Source organism: Mytilinidion resinicola (assembly GCF_010093595.1).
Source record: "Mytilinidion resinicola strain CBS 304.34 unplaced genomic scaffold BDZ99scaffold_29, whole genome shotgun sequence".
In the NCBI taxonomy this organism is placed as follows: Eukaryota; Fungi; Ascomycota; class Dothideomycetes; order Mytilinidiales; family Mytilinidiaceae; genus Mytilinidion; species Mytilinidion resinicola.
In genome coordinates, this window is record NW_022985465.1 from 446,861 (window position 1) to 465,025 (window position 18,165).

The following is an 18,165-nucleotide window of genomic DNA, read 5'->3' on the forward strand; positions in this document are numbered from 1 at the left end:
CAAAGATCCCAGCATAGTAGATGTGCAGGGCCACTAAAGAGCCGCAAAAGCTGCGTCAGCACGTGAAGATCCCAAAGACGATCCTCGTAGAGGTGTCCGACACTCCCAGCTGTCTTTCCCACACACCATCCCTTCCTCATCAGCGCCGCCGCCAAATTCAATGACCACAGTCAGCAGTCCGAGCGAGCATATCGACGGGCGCTCCCGCATGGGAATCTTACCCACTAAGGCCCATGAATATGCCCCAGCGAAGCCTTAAGGACTTTTTCGAACGCCAATGTTTCCACTTACGAGCGGCCCGTCAGGGCTTCCACCGGGGTTCGAGTATCATGTGACCTTATCGTAGTCCGACTCCGACTCTTGAATCCTGAATCTCGCATCTCCACATTTCTACATGTCGGGTTCGGTGTTCTAAGTTTCCAGAAAACCCTTGATTCCTGAGGCATCAGCATTGGTCCGAGGTAGACCAGTCACGTGATCAGCCGAGCGCGGCTTAGCACGAGACAATAGATCGCCGGAGGGAATTGGAAGACACGAGTACTAATAGTCGCGTATTGATCTGTCGCATCACCTTTCTCCTATTCAGCCGTCTTTTCAGGTATACTGGTACCCACCCTACCGACTCCCCAAATTACAGAGGAACAATATGCCCAATTCCAAATCACGATGGCCTCTGCCGAAGCCTTGCTCTCGCCCTTGTATCCGCACTGCTTGGTGTTTTCCTTATCTGATGACGGTTTGCCGAGGTGGGTGTGTTGCGCCGCCTCGGCCTCGACCGTTCACCATCGCGGTCTGTGGACGATGCTGACGGGCTACGTTTACGCTTGAGCGTTATTCCCGCCTTGGAACCTTGCTCAGATCCTCGTCCAGCCTTTTGAAGCTCAGCTATCCTTGCACTTCTTCGCGGCACACTGACCTCAATCGATGAGTGAAGCCCGGCTTGAGAGCGGTGTTGTCTTCCAAGACCGTTGGGCGCTTCAGATAATGGTTGCGCAAAGGTCACACGTGTGCTCCGGCCGTTGGTCTGCAGTTGGCCTTGGGGTTTGCTCTCCGGTTCCGTAGCCTTCGATTGTACCAGCCTAAGGGAAGACAGCTTGCTGGTTCGGGTACGTCTTCCGGGAGCGGCTTGCTCATTCTTGGGGACCGGATTATTAGTATCGTTCCGTGGCGGGAGTAACGTGCTATTTTCCGGCGAGTTAGATGTTTGACCGGGTTCATTAGCGCGGTGGCTGTGCTTCCAAAGACGGCGGTTTAGGGCAGAAGCATTTGACTTGCTCGGTTTCTCCACTTTGGACCGGCGCACGCTCCGGAGGACTCGATCTGCAGGCTCTTCTGCGCGTCGTGGCTCTGTCATTTGGTCGGGCGACCGCTCCGCTGGAATCGTTGACATCTCTAGGGATTGATGGTATGTCATTGCCGCCTCCGCGGTTGTTGTCGACACCAAGCACTGGCTTTAGTTGGGGAGGTCCCGGTCTGGAAGAATGAAGTTGTTGCTTGCCGTTGCTGACTGGACTAGGCAGCAGTCGCCACATCCGACGGCCCTTCTTACGAATCATATCATCGATCTCGTCCGGACCGGGCGCGTCCCATCTCTCTGACGACGCTCCTCACGTCTGTGACGACGCTCCTCACGTCCCTCCTTAATGATATCAGGAGTTTGTGGCCGATCATCAGGGTCTTCTTCATGCATCCACGTCATTCCGGGGAGCTGGTCCCATTTAGGATTCCAAATTCTTGTCTTCGATCCATATATTCTTGACGCTTTCGTAGGCCTTGGCGTCGATGTCGACAAACTCGGTGGGTTGTTCATATTGACATTCGTCTCTGATCCGTTCGCTCTCTTTGGATGCCTGAAAGAGGAACTGGTAGTACGGACGTGATGCTGAAGGATTAAGTTGATATCCGGCAGGAAGCATATCTGAGATATGGCGCCAAGAAATAACTATCGACTCTGCTGTGGGAATCTTAAGTTTTTTCCGCTTCCGAGGTACCGAGTCGAAAAATCCAGGGAAGATCGATTTTGTGAGGGGGTCCGGCTCGGGTATCGACTCTAGCTCCGACTCTGACTCCGATTCCGGCTCCGGTTCTGGCTCTGGCTGAACTGCTTGCCGTTGTTCTGTAGGAACAGCTGCTGACTTTTCCCTAGAAGATCTAGGGTCTTCTCGTTCCGATTCGATGGTGGGGAATTTGAACACGAAGGTATTGACGGCAGGCTCCGGTTCCGGCACCGGCTCCGGCTGCGATGGTGCTGGCGGTGGTTCGAGCCTCTTTTTCATGTCCCCAGCGGGCGAGGTTGCCAATGCCTCCGGGAACGCTGGGTCCCCCTTCATGACACCAGGCGAATATCCTCGGCCCTGACGTCCCTAGTCCCTTCGGCCAGGCCGGGCCCCACCATTTCTTCCAAATGCCTTGCTCTACCCAACGGGCCCGGACACTGTTCTCGCTTCACTTCGTAATTCTGAGTCTTATCGAAGGGGATCGTCTGCCTCCGCCCAAATCACCCCTCTTCTCTCTGATATTGGAGTCTTTTCATGTCCCTCTTGACCTAGCGTTTGAACTGGAAGTATGGGATCGACTGATCACGGTCGTTCCAAAACCGACGCCATCGCTCTTCTTCGTCGACACGGGGGGCCTCTTCGGGAGTGTCGGGCTGCGTCACCTCGCCGGATGATGGATACGGCGGTGGAGATTCGCTGTAGCGCTGGGCTCTCTCGCGACCGAGTTGCTCCGGATCGTCTTCTAACCGTTAGAGGGCTTCGATAATCTGCGGCAAAACGCGGCGCTAGCTGCTGTTGTTGAAGAAGAAGGCCATGGCAGGTAGAGGTAGAGGAAGAGAGTAGTAAGGAGGACGTCGCGAAGATTAGTTAAAAAGGTGATGCGCGGGATGATGGGGTGAGTTGTGCAGAATCAAGATCTTGAAGGGTTCGGCTGACTAATAACTTCTTGACTTGAACTCGGCAACTACCTTGCAGGGTGGGGATGGGCACTTTACCTCTCTTAGGCTAGCTCCAGGCTAACGAAGACTCGTACCACTAGTTCATGACAACCCTATAGTCATCATTCCCCAGTTGTAATTTTCGCATCTTAGTCTCATAACGACGCTTTCTGTGTTCTAAGACCGCGGATAGATTGAGGCGGCCGAAGTCACCCCGAAGCTAACCCTTAAATGGAGCTTAAAAATGTTTCGATAGACGGCGAGATTGTATACATGCCATTTAGAGACGTCAAGCACAAATAGTACCAGTATCTTCCATCCGTCCACGCAGAATGCATGAGTTCCGAAAGACGTAAAGAGGATTGCGATCCCCGTAGCGCTTCCTCTTCTTCCCTGAAAATGCGCACATACTCCTGGCAAACACTGTCGTAAGTCTGTAGTGCCTTGTCGTGGATTTGGTCGATACCGAGTCCCGTCAACCAGTACGGAGCGCCAAGCATGTCCATCGGAAGCGAGCACACCCATTCCAGATCAATAAGATACGTGATGTTCCAGAACTTATCGACAAAAATGTTGCTTTGATGGAGATCAGTCAGGCGGAGCGCATATGGTCCATTTCGAAGGTCCCGAGGTAGGAAATGATGGCCAATTGCCCTTAATAAGACCTTTTGGGCCATCTGTCTTTGGCCATCAGCGTGACTAAGGACGGCATTGGGCTGATTTAGGAAGCGGCGATCATGGTAAGCTAGAAGGTCAGAGATGTATGGCTCGACAGACGCATATGTTGTATTCGGTTCGATTGCTTTTGGAGTCCCATAGCTTTCCATGATAGCAAGGGTGGATGTGAGTGGCCGATTTGAGAGTGCTATGGTTCCATTGTCGTGGAATGTGAATGATCCGATCCGTGGTAGAGGTACGCGGGCTAAAGAGAGGGTAGTGCGCGCAAGGCCCTTGAATAGAATTGCTTTCCGCACAGGATCCCCCATGTAAACTACTCCTGGGAAGATTGCAAAAAATGCAAAACCTTGGCGCAAAGCCAGTTAAGACGCCAGCCGAGGTTCATTCTCAAGCTAATCCCATAATGGAAGTCATCTAGGACGAGCAAAGCGCGGCTGGCCATTCCACAGTCCACAGTCCACAGTCCTCAGTCCACAGTCCACATTCCACGTCCCAGGATCTCAAAAAAGCTCTCGGATTGACGCCGCAAGTCTCGAGAATCATGGCCTCATTGGTCGGCTCATCTGGCATTCCACCACCCCCAAACCCCATTGTTTCAACATCCGCATCCCTCTCGAACGCTCAAGAACAACTACAGAAACATGCCATGTCTCCCAACCTGGCAGGATCGCAGCATGACATGATACAGGACATGATCCTGAGTAATAGGTACAGATTGCAGCGGTTGCCGGCTGCGGCGACCGCTCAGTGAGGGCAATTCGCTCTATCCTTCGATGCTTCGGTGCAACCAGAGATCCCTCGAATGGCTCTCCTGGACCACGACGACGAATAACCCTTTCGATGCTTGACGCTCTTCGTGAACGGTTGCTAGAGAGCTCGGACTATACCAAGACGAGATGGTGGTCTTCCTACGCGGCGAGTTCGGTGTTCTTGTGAATGCTTCCACGATCAGTCGCGTTCTGGCAACCGCACGCTGGACAAAGAAAGTTATTCGCCAAGTGGCTCAACAACGGAACAAACATCTCCGGGACTTCTATTTGCACAATCTCTCTGATTTCAAGTCATACCATCTCGTATTCGTGGATGAATCCGGCTGCGACAAGCGGATCGGCTTCATGCGGTCCAGATTGTCAGAGCGCTTGACGAGATCACGTTGCGTACGGTCTGTTACTGAAAAAGTCACATTAGTGTCGTCACATTGCATCTGCCTATTAGCCCCAAACTTGTTTTGCAGAAGCCTTTCGAACTTGGGCCTGAGAATCATATGCCAGTAGGCTATGGGGACCAAAACAACGCCTTGCTCAGTGTCCTTGGACACTACCTTGTTATTGACGGCGACCTTCCACTCGATCGAATAGTGGAGCACGGTCGGCACGTCTTCCCCATAGCTATTAAGCTCGTCCCATTCATCCAGTTCGAGGAATCGGAGCCTGTATGGGTCCAGTTGTGTCTGTAGGTGGGCAGCAGCCCTCGCTCGATCCGACAAAGGGCGGTAAGAGGCTTGAGGTGTCTGTGAGGCATTAATCGGTGGCGTACCTACGAATTGTGTATCACTAAGGCCGCCCTAATGCTCTTGAGGGCTGAAGGAGATGCCTCGGTGGAAAGAGAAAGGATTCGTCATTGCGTCCCCATGTCTGACAGCTCGAGGACGAGGAGCGGTCTCTGGTCTGGTACTGTATACTCATAAGACTTCAGGGTGGATAATAAGTGTGCTCTGAGCCTGCGGTGGGCGTTTAGGGGATGGACGTATGAAGAGAAGAGCGTCAGCGATGTCCGATCAACGACCACATTACTCGCCCGTATCGTTATTGCAAAGGTAAAGAATGAACAGCGTCTAATCCAACTTCTACGCAATGTTCCCGTCGTCAATGGGGACATGAACCGGAGATGTCGTGCATGGGTTGCGCAGGCTCTAGCAGAGATCGCGAAAGACGGGAACTGCGTGGGTTCTTCTCAGCTGGATTGGAGGACCGTTGAGGCGTTCGCAAGGCAATATGTTGCCCAGAAAACTACTGCAGGGAGGTATGCGAAGGCAGAGGATATGTTGAAGCCTAAACCGACTTATGATTTGATCGAAGGGAAGGAGACCGTGTCTTAAGGTGGAAATAGTGGCGTCGATTCAAAGCACACATATTTCACCACTCGCCCCACCATTCGTTGCGAGTTCTTTCCAGTTCTAGTTCTTCAAGATAGGCGTGAAGTAGGGAATGGAGAATGCCCTGCCATTCAAGTCTAGTCCGGTTTCCAAACTAAGCAGTGGTGAATTTCCAATAGGAAGGATACCACCCGGAGAACTCCCAATCAATAATTGCAACCACCTTGTCTTTAGAAACTAAGGTGTTGAACGGGTTTAGATCGCAACGTGTGAAAACCGGGGGCGGCCATTGACCCTCCTGTTTCGCAATCATGATTCTGATGTCGTTGGCGTCCTGCTGGGCGACGTGGTCGCCTATCTGCGCGCTTCAATATTGTCTCTCAGCTAGCGATGGAATTCTTGAATTGTCTTGAAAGGCCCAAAGCGTGGGGTCCCGTGCGGGAGACGGGAGTCGTACAAGGAGCTACCAACGCAACTCTCTACTCCCGTACCAGGCGGAGATTCCAAAGCCCGAAGCTCCTGGATCGTGTCTTTCAGTTGCGAGAATATTTCCTCAAGAGATTCCTTAGAGAGTTCCTTCCAAGCGCTTGCTAGATCTTTGCCTTGGATTCGTTCCATTGCAATATAGGCTCGGTTCTTGCGGAGAAAGGAGCAGTAAACTTTAGGAACAGGTATCGAGGTATGTTCAGCGACGTACTTCATTATGGCGGCTTCTGTCAGGTGTACTGAATAGGGCGCTGCTAATCCCACACCCCCTAATTCCTAGATATACACCCCCTTTTTCACTACACGTACACCCCCTCCCTCCCCTGTCGTTTCACCACCTTCTAATTGGCTCGGAGCAACGCGGAGCTTCCTCCGGGCATTCACCTATACGTCCATCTGCACGTGATGCTATACGCGAGGCCGTACGTGAGCTCGTACGTGAGGCTATACGAATCGGCATAGCTATACAGCCTCTCTGTTCTATGGCGCATCCTTTCCAATTCGTGCAGCCATATATACAGCTGTACGTGAGCTCGTACGTGAGCTCGTATGTAAGGCTATACGTGAGGCTATACAAATCGGCATGATGTAATTGCTTGTATTGTACATAGCCGCATTTAGAGAGAGCATTTAGAATTAGTGAGCAAGTTAAGCGAGCGAATCGGAAGCTCCGGAGTAGCCCTCCGAGCCAATTAGAAGGTGGTGAAACGACAGGGGGGAGGGGGCGTACGTGTAGTGAAAAGGGGGTGTACGTCTAGGAATTAGGGGGTGTGGGATTAGCGGCGCCCACTGAATATCCTGTTTTGACGATTTTGTAATTTCGAAATGGGTGCACAAGGACCATACCGGTGAAAGAACTTGGCGGTGGCGTGAAGTCCTAAACGAACCAAGGAACGTCGGATGTATGTGTTGTTGATCGCGAGGTCTTTGCTTCTTTTTTGCTGGGGTTCGAAGTTATTCGCAGGATTAATGTTACGGTCTGCCATCGCAAGCGAAATAATGCTGAAGTAAAAGTTATAAGAAGGAAGCTCACACTTATAAACTTAGCGCCAACCGGGCCTACTAGATAGCCGATGTTACTCTTCACCCTATACCAAAGGCCCTGTTAATTGTATTAGCAATTGTCCGTTGCAATAAGTCAAAACTGCCTCTGGACCTAATAGCGCTTGATACTAGCATTCTTGGAGAGAGAGGTCAAGTTATCCGGATAACCCAGGTATCGCAGGATTCGTGGTTGTTACTGGGATGCTGGCAGCTGGCGTAGGAAGGGCAAAGGATCAGTGAGGAAAGCATGAGTTGTATTGAGGTGCTAACGAGTGGCTATATAGTGAAGAGAGACCAGGGGTTGCAGGCAGCAACGGTGACAAAACAACAGGTGAACCTTGTCCAGCTGAGAAGTGAACCCTGTACAGCTGAGACGCGTAGACAGACGTGCGTAGGAGCATTCTAACTGGCTGCCAGATGCCGATATAACGATGGTGCATCAGACTCATGTCCTTGTCGGAGCTGGACGGTGCTTAGTGCAGACCACAAGAGCAATTCTTACGGCGAAGCTGCGAATTATAACGCTAACCATGCAGACAACTACATGGGCGAAGAGGACGAGGACAAGGATGCAGATGAAGACACAGCGGAATACAAGCCTCATGCTATGGGCCCTAATCCGAGGTTTAATAGAGGCAATATGCGCCTCCCCAAACGAAAGCGAGCAGCATGGTTAGAGTCGGACGACCAGCGGTTACTCGCGTACAGGAGAAACATGGTCATGGAGTGGAAGGAGATATTTAACCGCTTCCCAGGTCGGACCCCAGGCGCAGTACAGATACGCTATCACATGCTACAAAAGAAATAATCCATCGCTACAACAACATCGATATATGTATCCTATCCCATTCGGCGACGCCGCTCACATGTTATATCCTACGGCTATTGCTCGGCCGCGTCGTATTGGACCTGCATCTACAACTTTCGGGGCTGGTTTCGGCGCGCGGCTCGATTCTCGCAGGTCTTAGGGCGATTCGTCGCGTTGTGGTCTTGATGTCAAGGGTGACGTTGCCACGAGCGCAAACCTTGATCTCCTTTGGGACGATGTCGCGCCAGTGCATCTCTACACCCTGAAGAGTATGTTGCGGATGTGAATACAGCGCGGGAGATCTCGTGCTTCAGCAAAGTCTGCCTGCGTCACTGCCCGGTACGCAACTTTGAGGTCCGCCATCTCCTTATGGGGTTGGGGGATCAGCCCGAGGCCATCGAGCTAGCCCTCGAGCTGGCGGTTAGCGAGGCCGAAGAGGCGCAGTCATCATCGCGCTCTTCGCTTTGGGCGGGCGTTGCCATCACGGTGAGGGCCGAGATAACCACGGGTCGAGCCGCCCGTGAAGTCGCATCTAGATCAACACCATCTACAGCGTCCCTTTCCAAATGCCGGGAGACAACAGGTCTCGGCGGCCAGTTGCGCCGCTGTGCTGGAATCTTGTTCAGCGCCCGCCATTTTCGATCTCCATGATTGTACTCATTTGTGCAGCCCTCGGTGTAGATCAGGTTCGAATCTGGAACTGCGAACCAGAAGCAGTTTACGCGTGGTCGTTTGTAGGCGCTTCAGGGCAGGGCAGGAAGACGAGGGTTATCGGTCGGTAATAGACCGTTCGGCGGCAGACGCAGGCGAAGCGTGTCTGCTTCGAAGCGCGAGCGACGGGACGGAGGAGGATAGGGGGCGTCGTTCTGCACGGCTTGGGGAGGTAGTCTGCGCGTATGTTGGGCAGAGGGAGGGTTTGCCGAATACGGAGTCTAATCGGGTGTCGGTGGGATTCATAGCGTTGGGGAAGGCGGAAAGGCTGAGCAGGTGGCGAGATAGGGCGGAGAGGTGTTGAGGCATGAGTAACAGCGTATGCGCCGCCGGCGCCGAAGACGTCGTCCAACTAGGCGTTGGCAGGACTTATGGCGTCGGGAAGGCGGAAAGACAATGCGAAAAAGATCTGACCGCACGAGAGGCGCGTTCGTGTGGTGTCGCAGGCCGCGTGAGGTGTTGAGTTGCAACAAAGGCCATCAACTACTATTGCAATGGGCATACTGAGAACATAGAGTGGGAGGGATCTACAACTGGCATGGGATGAAGACATGGGTAACTCATGAATTACCAATCGAGATATCACACCAATCCCCTCGTAGACCATCCTATCACTGCCCTCTTCTCCTCCCCCATTTATCCCCCTCTTGCAACCTCTCGGTAGCCAAGTACAAGAGTTTGGCTGCAATACGTATAAGCCCCCTTCATATAACCACGAGGATTCGCCCTTTGCATTAGGGTTTCTGGGTACTTGACGAAGCAGATGCCTGTAATTTAACCATTATGAACTTCGCAACCAAGGTATTTCGCGATATTGGGATAGGGATGTCGCTCAACGATTTCGCAGACTTCTGCTTCTTTAAGAACTTGGTCGGCGATATAGGTGGGTCTTCTACTATTCCGAAGTCGATTGTAAGAGATAAGTCTCGGGCGTTTGACATAGCTGTCGACCGGCAACGGATCCGGGGCTCGTGTTAGGCCCGGTGGGAAGAGGGGCTGATAGGCAGCAATAGGGACTTGGATATTGTCCGTTAGACATTGATTGTCGACTTTGGTTGTGGAGCAGCGAGCCTGCGATAGTGCATGATAGATCCCGTTGTCCATCCGATATACGATGAGCGTATGCGAAAATTTGTATTCTCTATCGACTTCTCTAAAGCTTTCTGCAGTCTCAAGGACCTCTATCTGTGCCATAACGAGGGCGGCGGGTGGCGGGAGATTGTTATTTCTCGAGCAGCAGCGCTGAGGCGGAAATAGCTCGTAACGCGGTCTTGATCAACAGCTGGACGTGTCAGTAGGGATAGAGAAGTCTGGTTCGCATTGGCTCATTTCTGGAAAATAAAGGTACTCACGCGTGGACCTCTGCGATGGCCTGAACAACTGAGAAGCGTCCTAAAGGCAGAGAATCTGAGGGGGTCTGGGAGAGCTCGGACGACTGAGAGTGTACTTGCTAAAACCGCGAAGTCTGTCGATGCGGTCGCACCTTTACGCAGGCTGCTAAGCCAGCTCGTGATGTCACGTGGTCTTTCTATCACGTGCCAACAGCGCGTCTTGCGAACTCCTGGACATGTTCTTCGAGTTGTCCGTGCGACAAGATCCGGAATGAGACTTTCGGGTCGCGGTTAATGCGAGAGACTAGCCAATCGTAGATTTCATCTGTTTCCTTAGGGTGATCGCTCCATCCTCCCCAGAGGTGAATGGTCTGAAAACTCGGGCGCAGCCGGAAAGAAAAAACACCAAGCTCAGTCGAGCAGCGCATCTTTGAAGGCATGATTTGCTCCTTTGTCGTGAAGCTACTATAACTCTGCCAGACCACTAGCGCCGATAGGAACGCCTTTTGCTCCGAGTCTCCCAAATGGCCAATGTCCCATATCCCATGTCCCGTCCTCTGTTCCCCATGTACGGCACCCGTCGGCTTAGAGCCCCCGACGCCAGCGCAAGGCGACAAGTGGTGACATGATGTTTGATACCAGCATCAGTGCCAAGTCTCTTCTTCCCGAAGCCTAGTCTGCTTCTCCTTGTGCGGACCGCTGCAACGTGTGCCAGCGAAGGTACACAGCGCCCTCAGTCCTGTCCAATCGATCAGCTATCCACGCCAACGGCTTCCCGTCCCTCCTCCATGCCAACAAGCGCCGCTCCTCCTCCCGCTCCCACCGGCGATTTCTGCGGCCTGTAGCGGAAGACTTGCCGCCATGATCGCCATAGCCGTCATCATCATCTTCGTCGTCGTTGTCATCACCACTGCTACCATCACTACCGTAACCGTTATCACGTAACCGGCGATGACCGTCGTCCGAGATCCCATCCTCGTCCTCACCGTCGATGGTGTTAGCAACTTCCGCGTCATTCACCGTGTCGTCCACCTGCCGCCCACCGTGCCGCTGCCTACACTGCTGCTGCACAAGGAGCGCGCCCTCTTTCGAAGGTCCGAGCTGGGGACGCCGTCTGCTGGCGTGGGCTCGCGGCCTGATGTGGACATTGGGACGTCGCTGCCGACGTTGCAAAGGTGAAATTTGCCTGATACTCGCCAAGAGCCTGCCGGGCCCAATAGCTTGATGGCAGCGTCATCGACCTTTCCTACATAGCCCAGCACGCTTTCCACAAGCTCGGCCGGCTCGCTGGAAGACAACTGCAGCATATCGCCGGCCGTCTAGACGGTAACTGCTAAGGATATCTCGGTGACCTTGTGTTGGCGACCTTAGCTCGATCTGTAGTCGTTGTTGCTGTCGAGGTCCGCCTGCACCGCGCCTTTCCCAACCGCAGAGAACGCATGGCGGTGGAGTGGAGGCACTGCAACCTCAGCGAGTGGTGGCTGGACTTTGAGGCCAGCCGTCCGCTGATTCACGAGCCTTGCGGCGGGCCTCCGAGCGAATGGTGTGGCCGGCAGTCCCATTGTGTGTGATAGCTTGGCACTACGACGCCGTCTTGCCGCTCGCACCGGCGATTGTGTTCCGTGGTCATCGTCGCCAGCGTCGTCACCAGCGTCGCCGCCAGCAACCACCGTCTTCGCGGTCCGAGGTGGCCACGACGGCCTCGCCATTGTACTCGGCGCCGCGGCGCTCATTGTCCATCCTGCTGCGGCCTTCGGCAGTCGCCGCTTGGGACGCCGGTGGCGGGATAGGGTTTGGCGTTGGGGCACGCATGGACATCGACTCGTCGCCCTCGCCCGTACGAAAGGTATGACCGCTGTCGCTGCCGCTTTGCCGCATGTAGACCCTCAAGAGGCTCATCAGGGTCAGGTTCGGGTGTTCCACGGATGGTGGCTGTCGCATCGCTGGACACGGAGCGAGCGCGCTTCCTCTGCTTGGGGGATAGCAAGTCGGTCCCGTGGCGCTGTTGTTGTTGCCGTCATCATCGTCGCCGCTGCCATCTCCATGTTCTGCACGCACGCGCATTTGTCAATTGAGTCATGGCGAGACAAAAGCCGACTGGAAGGCATACCTGCTGAGCCTGAGTTCATCACGGCTTCGCCTCTCTCCTCGGCGCCGGCTTCGCCTTCGGACGGCTGGCTAGATCGTCTCGCATCGCCATCAGCATCGCCTCCACTTCCGCCATCGCCATGGCTGACAGCTGCCGGCGTTCTTGTGTCCCCAATCAGGCCCTCAGCGGCCGGCGCGGCGCCTGCCTGTTCCTCCTGCTTCGGGGCAGGTCTCCGCCGGAGCAACTCATCAATAATGGGCAGTTCATCTTCAGAGTCCGTCTTCAGAGTCCGTCTCGGGTTCGCTGTCCTCGATGGTTATAGGAGCGCCTATTGGACATGTTAGAATATCCAATCGCCCGAACGATATGTGCATCGCGCTTCCGCGCTTCCGCACTTACCTTGACTGCCTCAAGCGAATCTCCGTCGAGCTCCGGAACCGGGTCCGGCTCGGCCGAGTCAAGAATATCGTCGATGTGGGTCCATGGGACATCAGGAGACGGGTCGACTTTGCGGCTGGATGCTTGGTCCGGCTTCGGGGCTCGTTTGGGTTTGGGTTTGGGTGGACCATGATAGTGACAAAGGGATCGGTCGGTTTGAGAGGGAAATTGAAAGATGTTACGGAGGCAGCCATTCTCCAGCTCGCTCGAGGCCTGTTCGACTGGTTTTTGCTGGACGCTGTCGGAATGTGCTGCTGGATGCTGTTCCCCGGGAATGGAACGAGGGAGCACCGAGGCCTTATATGCCGCCCCTCGAAACCGTCGCACGAGAAGGAATGACTCGGGACCGCCGTTGACAAGCGGAGAAAAATTCCATCTTGTGACTCGTTGGGATGCCGGTGGAGCTGTTGGGGGCCATGGAAGGGCCGATGCCCATGTGATCCTAAATCCTCTTGAGAGAGTATGAAGGCAGCCTGCAGCATGCAATCCTGCCTCGCGCCTCGCGCCTCACGCCTCGGGTCTCGGCGCCTCCTCTCGGTTCACCGTTCGCCACGGCCATGCCGAGTCAGCTGAAACCGAAGCGTGCGCCTGCACCTACGGGTAGACCTAGGAAACGGATTACGACGGGTACTAGGGATCCTCAGAGAGAGGCCTCGTGTCCGGCCGCTGACCGCCTGCCGACATTGCTGGTGGCAGGCGAAGTAAACCGGAATTCACTAGCCTGGGATGACCCAGAGGATCAGCTGGCCACCTTTGGAATCGTATCGTGCTGGTTGAACTGACGTCGGAGGACAGGGATGGGCCAAATCCAGGGGGCCGCACCATCGTGAGGCAAGGGAGGAGAGGGCTCCGAACCCAAAGGAGAGTCCTCGAAGTACTGCTGAGCTCTTTTGAGAAGAATGGGGAATGGAAGAAGCAGAAACGGCACTGGAGAAGGGGTGAAGAAGGACCGGTTGAGAAGTCGTCAACCACGAGAGATTGAGTGAGTGAGTGAGCGAGCGAGAGGTACGACCTAGGCGGCGGCTGTGAAAAGAACTGGACGCGGAAACTCAGAAATGCCGAGCCGGTACAGTACGCTGGAGAGGGGTGCTAGTCAAAGACAGCGACGGCGGCGGGGAAAAGAGAGGGAAGACGATGGAAGACGAACGAGGGCCGATAGGGCGAAGGCTTGGATGCGTCGGAGAGGGGGCCAGTGAAAGGGGGATGTTGAAGCGGCGCGGGTAGCTGGGGAAGGGAGAGCTTGGTCGAGAGAGGAAATGCAGTTGAAATAAAACAGGTGGAAGCGAGGGAATTGGGGAGAGGTGGACGGGGCTTTTATACGCAGCGGGTCGGGGTCGGAGGTGGTCGCGGGGCGGAAAATCCCATCGGAAGCGGCGGCGAGTCAATGAGAGTGAACGGCGATTGCCGCCGTCTTGGGGCAAGCAGGCGACGTCCAAAAACGGCGGGGTTTTCACCTACACTGATATAACTTCTAGTATAAAGGAAGAGGGTTCATAATCTCACACCCCTTAGTCTCTCCATGCACACCCCCTACTTTGGTAAAAGGACACCCCCCCCCCTTCTTGGCGCTTCACAACCTTCTGATTGTTCCACGCCAAGCCTGCATTAGGAGCGTGCCAGCCCACCACCAACTCAACCGTTAAAGAACAAAGCATTGCCTCCTTTACTTATCAGGCGACTTCACCAACTCCAGAGCGCCGCAATGTATCAACCCACTGCTTGCATAATGTCTCCAGCAGAGCGGCACGGCGGCAAGCAGCAGGCACGCCAACGAAGCCATCTTGTTTGCGATCCCCAGATGCTTGAACTACAACTCTCAGCTTCTGGCAAACGTCAACGCTCAGAGCGGCCTCAACCGAACGAAATATCGCAACCAGCGCTGAAAAAGCGGAGGGTCCGCTATCCCAGCGGATCCCAACCACCACCGGCATTTTGGAATAACTTATCAAAGATCTGGTTGACGAGACAAGCGTTGAGAGAGCTAGACCGAAGAAACCCTCAAGTTGCTCCAACCCCGCCCTGTTCATTGTATCAACAAGTCCGCCGGCCGGTCACTCGAAACTTCCTCGCTGAGTTAAAGAGGAATCGCCAAACTGAGTCAAAGAGAAATCGCCAAACTGCCAAAGACACGGCCCATGATCTCCGTTCTTGCAATCCAAGGACCCTAAAAGACATAAAGCAGTTTTCTAGACACGGTGGCCCAGACCTCTCAAACCTGAGGAATGTATGTACTATAAAATACTTGCCCGCTGGTGCCAAAGCTGATGACGCTCTCTAGTACCCTGAACCTCTCCGTTCTTCCAATTGCACCATGACCCCGAGCCAGTCAAGTCCTGGGAGCCAACAACAGGGCCAACAACGGGGCCGACAACGGGGCCGACAGCAGGGCCGACAACAGGGCCAACAACAGGGTTCAGAGAATCCCCTGAGCACTAAGCCCACCCCGAATGCTATGAAAACAAAGAAGACCGGGCCTTATGACCGCAACTTTCTTCAGCACCTTACTGAAAACGGTATTTATTGTGATGGATACGAATACCCTGATGGCAGTGTACCTGCTAAGCCTAACAACTGGGAGGATCTCAAACAAGTATTAGCGCAACGTCGACCGTCTCTTTCGCCATCTCGATTTTCTGATGGAAAGTTCGAAGGTTTTAGACGAGCAAATAAGCGCGCCCACAAAGAGAAACAAGTGGCAGAACTGGTGATTCCTATTATTGAAGGCACGATTGATGATAGATGCCGCGTAGGAGGAATCCCGTTCAACAACCTCGATCATCTAACGGACGGCTCGCTTAGACCTGGGAACCCAGACGTCTATTACGGTGCGCCACCAGAACAGCTTACTCGAAAAGTCCTTAACGAGCTTGGCGGCCATATCCTTCCTACAAAGCAGGAGGACCTTCCTATTGCGCCAAACTTTTTCCTGGCAACCAAGGGGCCGGATGGATCGTTGGCGGTGGCTGGACGACAGGCTTGTTACGACGGTGCATTGGGAGCAAGAGGTATGCACAGTCTTCAGTCATACGGGAAGGATGAGCCTGTTTTTGACAACAATGCTTACACCATTACATCGACTTATCATGGCGGCACTCTCGGGATGTACACCAGCCATCCTGCGCAGGCAAGTAAACCCGGGGCCCGTCAAGAGTATATTATGCATCAACTTAAGGGGTGGTCTATGACCGGCGATCCAGAAGCCTTCCGGCAGGGAGCTACTGCATACAGAAATGCGAGAGACTGGACAAAAGTGCAGAGGGACGAAGCTATTCGACAGGCGAACGAGAGAGCCAACTCTGTTGCAGCTGAAACACCAGCACTAGCAGGTGATTCAGCGGGTGATGCATCAGGTGATCCAGGGGGTGATGCATCAGGGTCGCTGAATGAAGAGGGCATCGAGGAATCTGATAGTTTAACAGAGGAGCTTGCGGATTACAGACCACCGGCTAAACGTTCCAGGACGCGTTCTGAGCCCTCACAGACTGAGAGACCACCGGCTAAACGTTCCAGCAGGCGTTCTAAGCCCTCACAGACTGAGCGAAAGCAACGCAACGCCGGTGAATCTACCGACGGCTCACACAGCCACGGATCCGCCGTTATTCCCGTTTCGCAAAGCTCCCGGGCAGTTGCAACGACTCAGCAGCGCGAAGAGTAGTCATGGACGGATGGCAAATTTCAATGTCACAAAGGGCAGACACTTGTAAAGGAGCAGAGCGAAACTCTAGCTGATGTGTGGATTCACTGTGATCAAAGCTGGCCTGGTCAAGGAGAGAAGAAATGGAGGCATTGGGTATCGGCCACGCGTGAAATCCTATATTCATGACGGCAGAGGATTTCGTTGAATGGTTTTTTATTCTGTGGCACTGTTCAACTCCTAAGGGTGGTAAGTCACTCAATTATCACAGGATAACGGACAATTTTGACATAGGAAACAGAAGACGTAGGGGAATCGCAACGCTCGTGTGGCCAAAACCAAGCCGGGTTCCTATGCGGCGCTCGACCTTATTCGCGTCATCCTCGGAAGTCCCTGCTGGCCTTTCAAGCTCCCTTGGCCCGTGGCCCGCCCTGCCATGGCGCGAACGGCGCTGGCGGAGGCTTCTGCTCCAGGAATTCCGGCTTCTTCTAGCCCAACCTCGACCAAGCGATGGGCACTGGCGACATCGTCTACGCCGGAAGCAACACCTACATCCGCGACGTCTTCATCTTCACCGCCCGAGTCCGCGATGTCGCCCAATCCGCGGCGAGGACCTTGCCAAGGCCCGCTTGCCGCAGTGATGCGCTTGAGCAGGTAATCGAGGAGCTGGAGGGCAGTGCCACGACTGAGGGCCAGGCGGGGGCAGGATGACTCAGCAGGACTCGATTGGAGCTTTGAGGAACTCACGACGGAACTCACTAGGTGAGTTGCCGCGTGAGTCAGCCAAATTGTGTGAAGGAGGAAACTGTATTTAAGGACATGGTCTTCACCGAGATAACTTTCCTCTGCATAGTCAATTCATTGTTGTACTCCCAGCTGAAGAACGCGAAGGCCGTGAGCCGAGCGGGGAGGCCTCGAAGGAGATTATAGCAGCCCGGTGCCCATCTTCTTGGTGGCGACCGGCACCACTCCATAGCCAGTGCCGAAGTCAACACTGTGTATGTCGGTGTGGCTGCCACAGCGGAGGGCCTCCATCACTTGTCGCACAGGCCCGATGAAGCGGTCCCAGCGCCTCGAACTTCCCCTCAAACGCGTTGTATGTGGCGCGAGCCTGTCTCGCGAACCATGTTGCTAGGGCAGTGGAGAGACGATCGTTCGGTGGTGTAGGGTGAGATAGGACGAGGTGGAAGGAGTGAGGCGATAGCAGGTCCGGCACGTTGGTGTGCTGATCGGAGAGGGTGGTGAGGCGGTCGGAAGAGTGAGAAGGTCGAGCAGCGACGATGATTGGAGCCTGTGACACTGGTTAGTGTAAGGAACGCGAGCCAGAGTGAGGACTTCGGTCAGGCGCTTCTAGATCATTGCCGCCGTGATTGCGCTGCCGTCCGGGTCGGGAGGAAGTGTATTAGGGTGCTGAAGAGGAGCTCGATGACGAGATTGCGACGGCGGGGGTCTCTAGAATCGCGACGGCGGGGTCTCTAGAATCGCGACGAGCTCGCGGATTCGGCGACGCTGCGGAAGCAGAGGACGGCGAGTATAGGACGTTGTGATGGCTGCTGTCGTGGAGAGGGTGTCGCAGAGCTGGTGTTGCGGGGCGTCGCGGAATCGAAGCCGGTGACGGCGGCGAGGTCGCAGTAACGTTATGCGGAGCTTAAAACATTAGTTACCAGACTTCAACCCAGGAAATGAAATTCAGTCAGTAATTGACACTTGCCTCTTGAGGATAGATTTTATCTCGGAACACAATTGCCGACTCTCCCTTAATCCCTCTTGGTTGTCGCATGCCAAACCGGAGGCTACTAAGGCGACCGTGGCTCTACACCGGAGTAATAACCTCCGTTTTTAAGGCACGGGCCACAACACCAAATAGCCCCTGATTCTCATGCTTCAAAATCATAACAAACCTCATAACATCAATT

At 54.3% G+C, this 18,165-nt stretch overlaps 10 protein-coding genes across 10 annotated transcripts; 3 read left to right on the forward strand and 7 right to left on the reverse strand.

Annotated features, from left to right (window-relative positions):
- Positions 1 to 1,217: 1,217 nt before the first annotated feature.
- BDZ99DRAFT_482536 (uncharacterized protein) lies at positions 1,218 to 2,330 on the reverse strand (the record flags this gene model as incomplete). The annotated part of the gene is made up of 3 exons (XM_033722493.1): positions 1,218 to 1,507; positions 1,612 to 1,918; positions 1,992 to 2,330. The coding sequence occupies 3 exons, from the start codon at positions 2,328 to 2,330 to the stop codon at positions 1,218 to 1,220; spliced, it is 936 nt and encodes a 311-aa protein (XP_033569966.1).
- An 832-nt stretch (positions 2,331 to 3,162) lies between these two features.
- BDZ99DRAFT_400822 (uncharacterized protein) lies at positions 3,163 to 3,924 on the reverse strand (the record flags this gene model as incomplete). Its single annotated transcript, XM_033716187.1, has 1 exon — positions 3,163 to 3,924. A coding segment is annotated over one exon (762 nt), but the record flags the coding sequence as incomplete, so codon positions are not given.
- A 722-nt stretch (positions 3,925 to 4,646) lies between these two features.
- BDZ99DRAFT_400832 (uncharacterized protein) lies at positions 4,647 to 5,042 on the reverse strand (the record flags this gene model as incomplete). Its single annotated transcript, XM_033716189.1, has 1 exon — positions 4,647 to 5,042. A coding segment is annotated over one exon (396 nt), but the record flags the coding sequence as incomplete, so codon positions are not given.
- Positions 5,043 to 5,345: 303 nt separating this feature from the next.
- On the forward strand, positions 5,346 to 5,929 carry BDZ99DRAFT_548366 (uncharacterized protein; the record flags this gene model as incomplete). Its single annotated transcript, XM_033726925.1, has 1 exon — positions 5,346 to 5,929. A coding segment is annotated over one exon (366 nt), but the record flags the coding sequence as incomplete, so codon positions are not given.
- Positions 5,930 to 6,519: 590 nt separating this feature from the next.
- BDZ99DRAFT_468650 (uncharacterized protein) lies at positions 6,520 to 7,374 on the reverse strand. Its single transcript, XM_033721306.1, has 3 exons — positions 7,351 to 7,374; positions 6,925 to 7,296; positions 6,520 to 6,875 (listed from the first exon to the last, which is right to left on the reverse strand). Exon 2 carries the CDS (start codon positions 7,178 to 7,180, stop codon positions 6,971 to 6,973), a length of 210 nt encoding a protein of 69 aa, XP_033569970.1. The 5' UTR covers positions 7,181 to 7,296; positions 7,351 to 7,374; the 3' UTR covers positions 6,520 to 6,875; positions 6,925 to 6,970.
- A 2,061-nt stretch (positions 7,375 to 9,435) lies between these two features.
- BDZ99DRAFT_548402 (uncharacterized protein) lies at positions 9,436 to 10,154 on the reverse strand. The gene is made up of 2 exons (XM_033726927.1): positions 10,110 to 10,154; positions 9,436 to 10,039 (listed from the first exon to the last, which is right to left on the reverse strand). Exon 2 carries the CDS (start codon positions 9,949 to 9,951, stop codon positions 9,532 to 9,534), a length of 420 nt encoding a protein of 139 aa, XP_033569971.1. The 5' UTR covers positions 9,952 to 10,039; positions 10,110 to 10,154; the 3' UTR covers positions 9,436 to 9,531.
- Positions 10,155 to 10,760: 606 nt separating this feature from the next.
- On the reverse strand, positions 10,761 to 11,236 carry BDZ99DRAFT_527097 (uncharacterized protein; the record flags this gene model as incomplete). Its single annotated transcript, XM_033726206.1, has 2 exons — positions 10,761 to 11,069; positions 11,132 to 11,236. The coding sequence occupies 2 exons, from the start codon at positions 11,234 to 11,236 to the stop codon at positions 10,761 to 10,763; spliced, it is 414 nt and encodes a 137-aa protein (XP_033569972.1).
- A 496-nt stretch (positions 11,237 to 11,732) lies between these two features.
- BDZ99DRAFT_527098 (uncharacterized protein) lies at positions 11,733 to 12,809 on the reverse strand (the record flags this gene model as incomplete). Its single annotated transcript, XM_033726207.1, has 3 exons — positions 11,733 to 12,136; positions 12,199 to 12,485; positions 12,577 to 12,809. The coding sequence occupies 3 exons, from the start codon at positions 12,807 to 12,809 to the stop codon at positions 11,733 to 11,735; spliced, it is 924 nt and encodes a 307-aa protein (XP_033569973.1).
- Positions 12,810 to 14,413: 1,604 nt separating this feature from the next.
- BDZ99DRAFT_400783 (uncharacterized protein) lies at positions 14,414 to 16,270 on the forward strand (the record flags this gene model as incomplete). Its single annotated transcript, XM_033716185.1, has 2 exons — positions 14,414 to 14,839; positions 14,894 to 16,270. The coding sequence occupies 2 exons, from the start codon at positions 14,414 to 14,416 to the stop codon at positions 16,268 to 16,270; spliced, it is 1,803 nt and encodes a 600-aa protein (XP_033569974.1).
- Positions 16,271 to 16,352: 82 nt separating this feature from the next.
- Positions 16,353 to 17,063, forward strand: BDZ99DRAFT_179077 (uncharacterized protein). Its single transcript, XM_033713036.1, has one exon. The coding sequence runs from the start codon at positions 16,435 to 16,437 to the stop codon at positions 16,888 to 16,890; it is 456 nt and encodes a 151-aa protein (XP_033569975.1). The 5' UTR covers positions 16,353 to 16,434; the 3' UTR covers positions 16,891 to 17,063.
- The last annotated feature ends 1,102 nt before the right edge of the window (positions 17,064 to 18,165 follow it).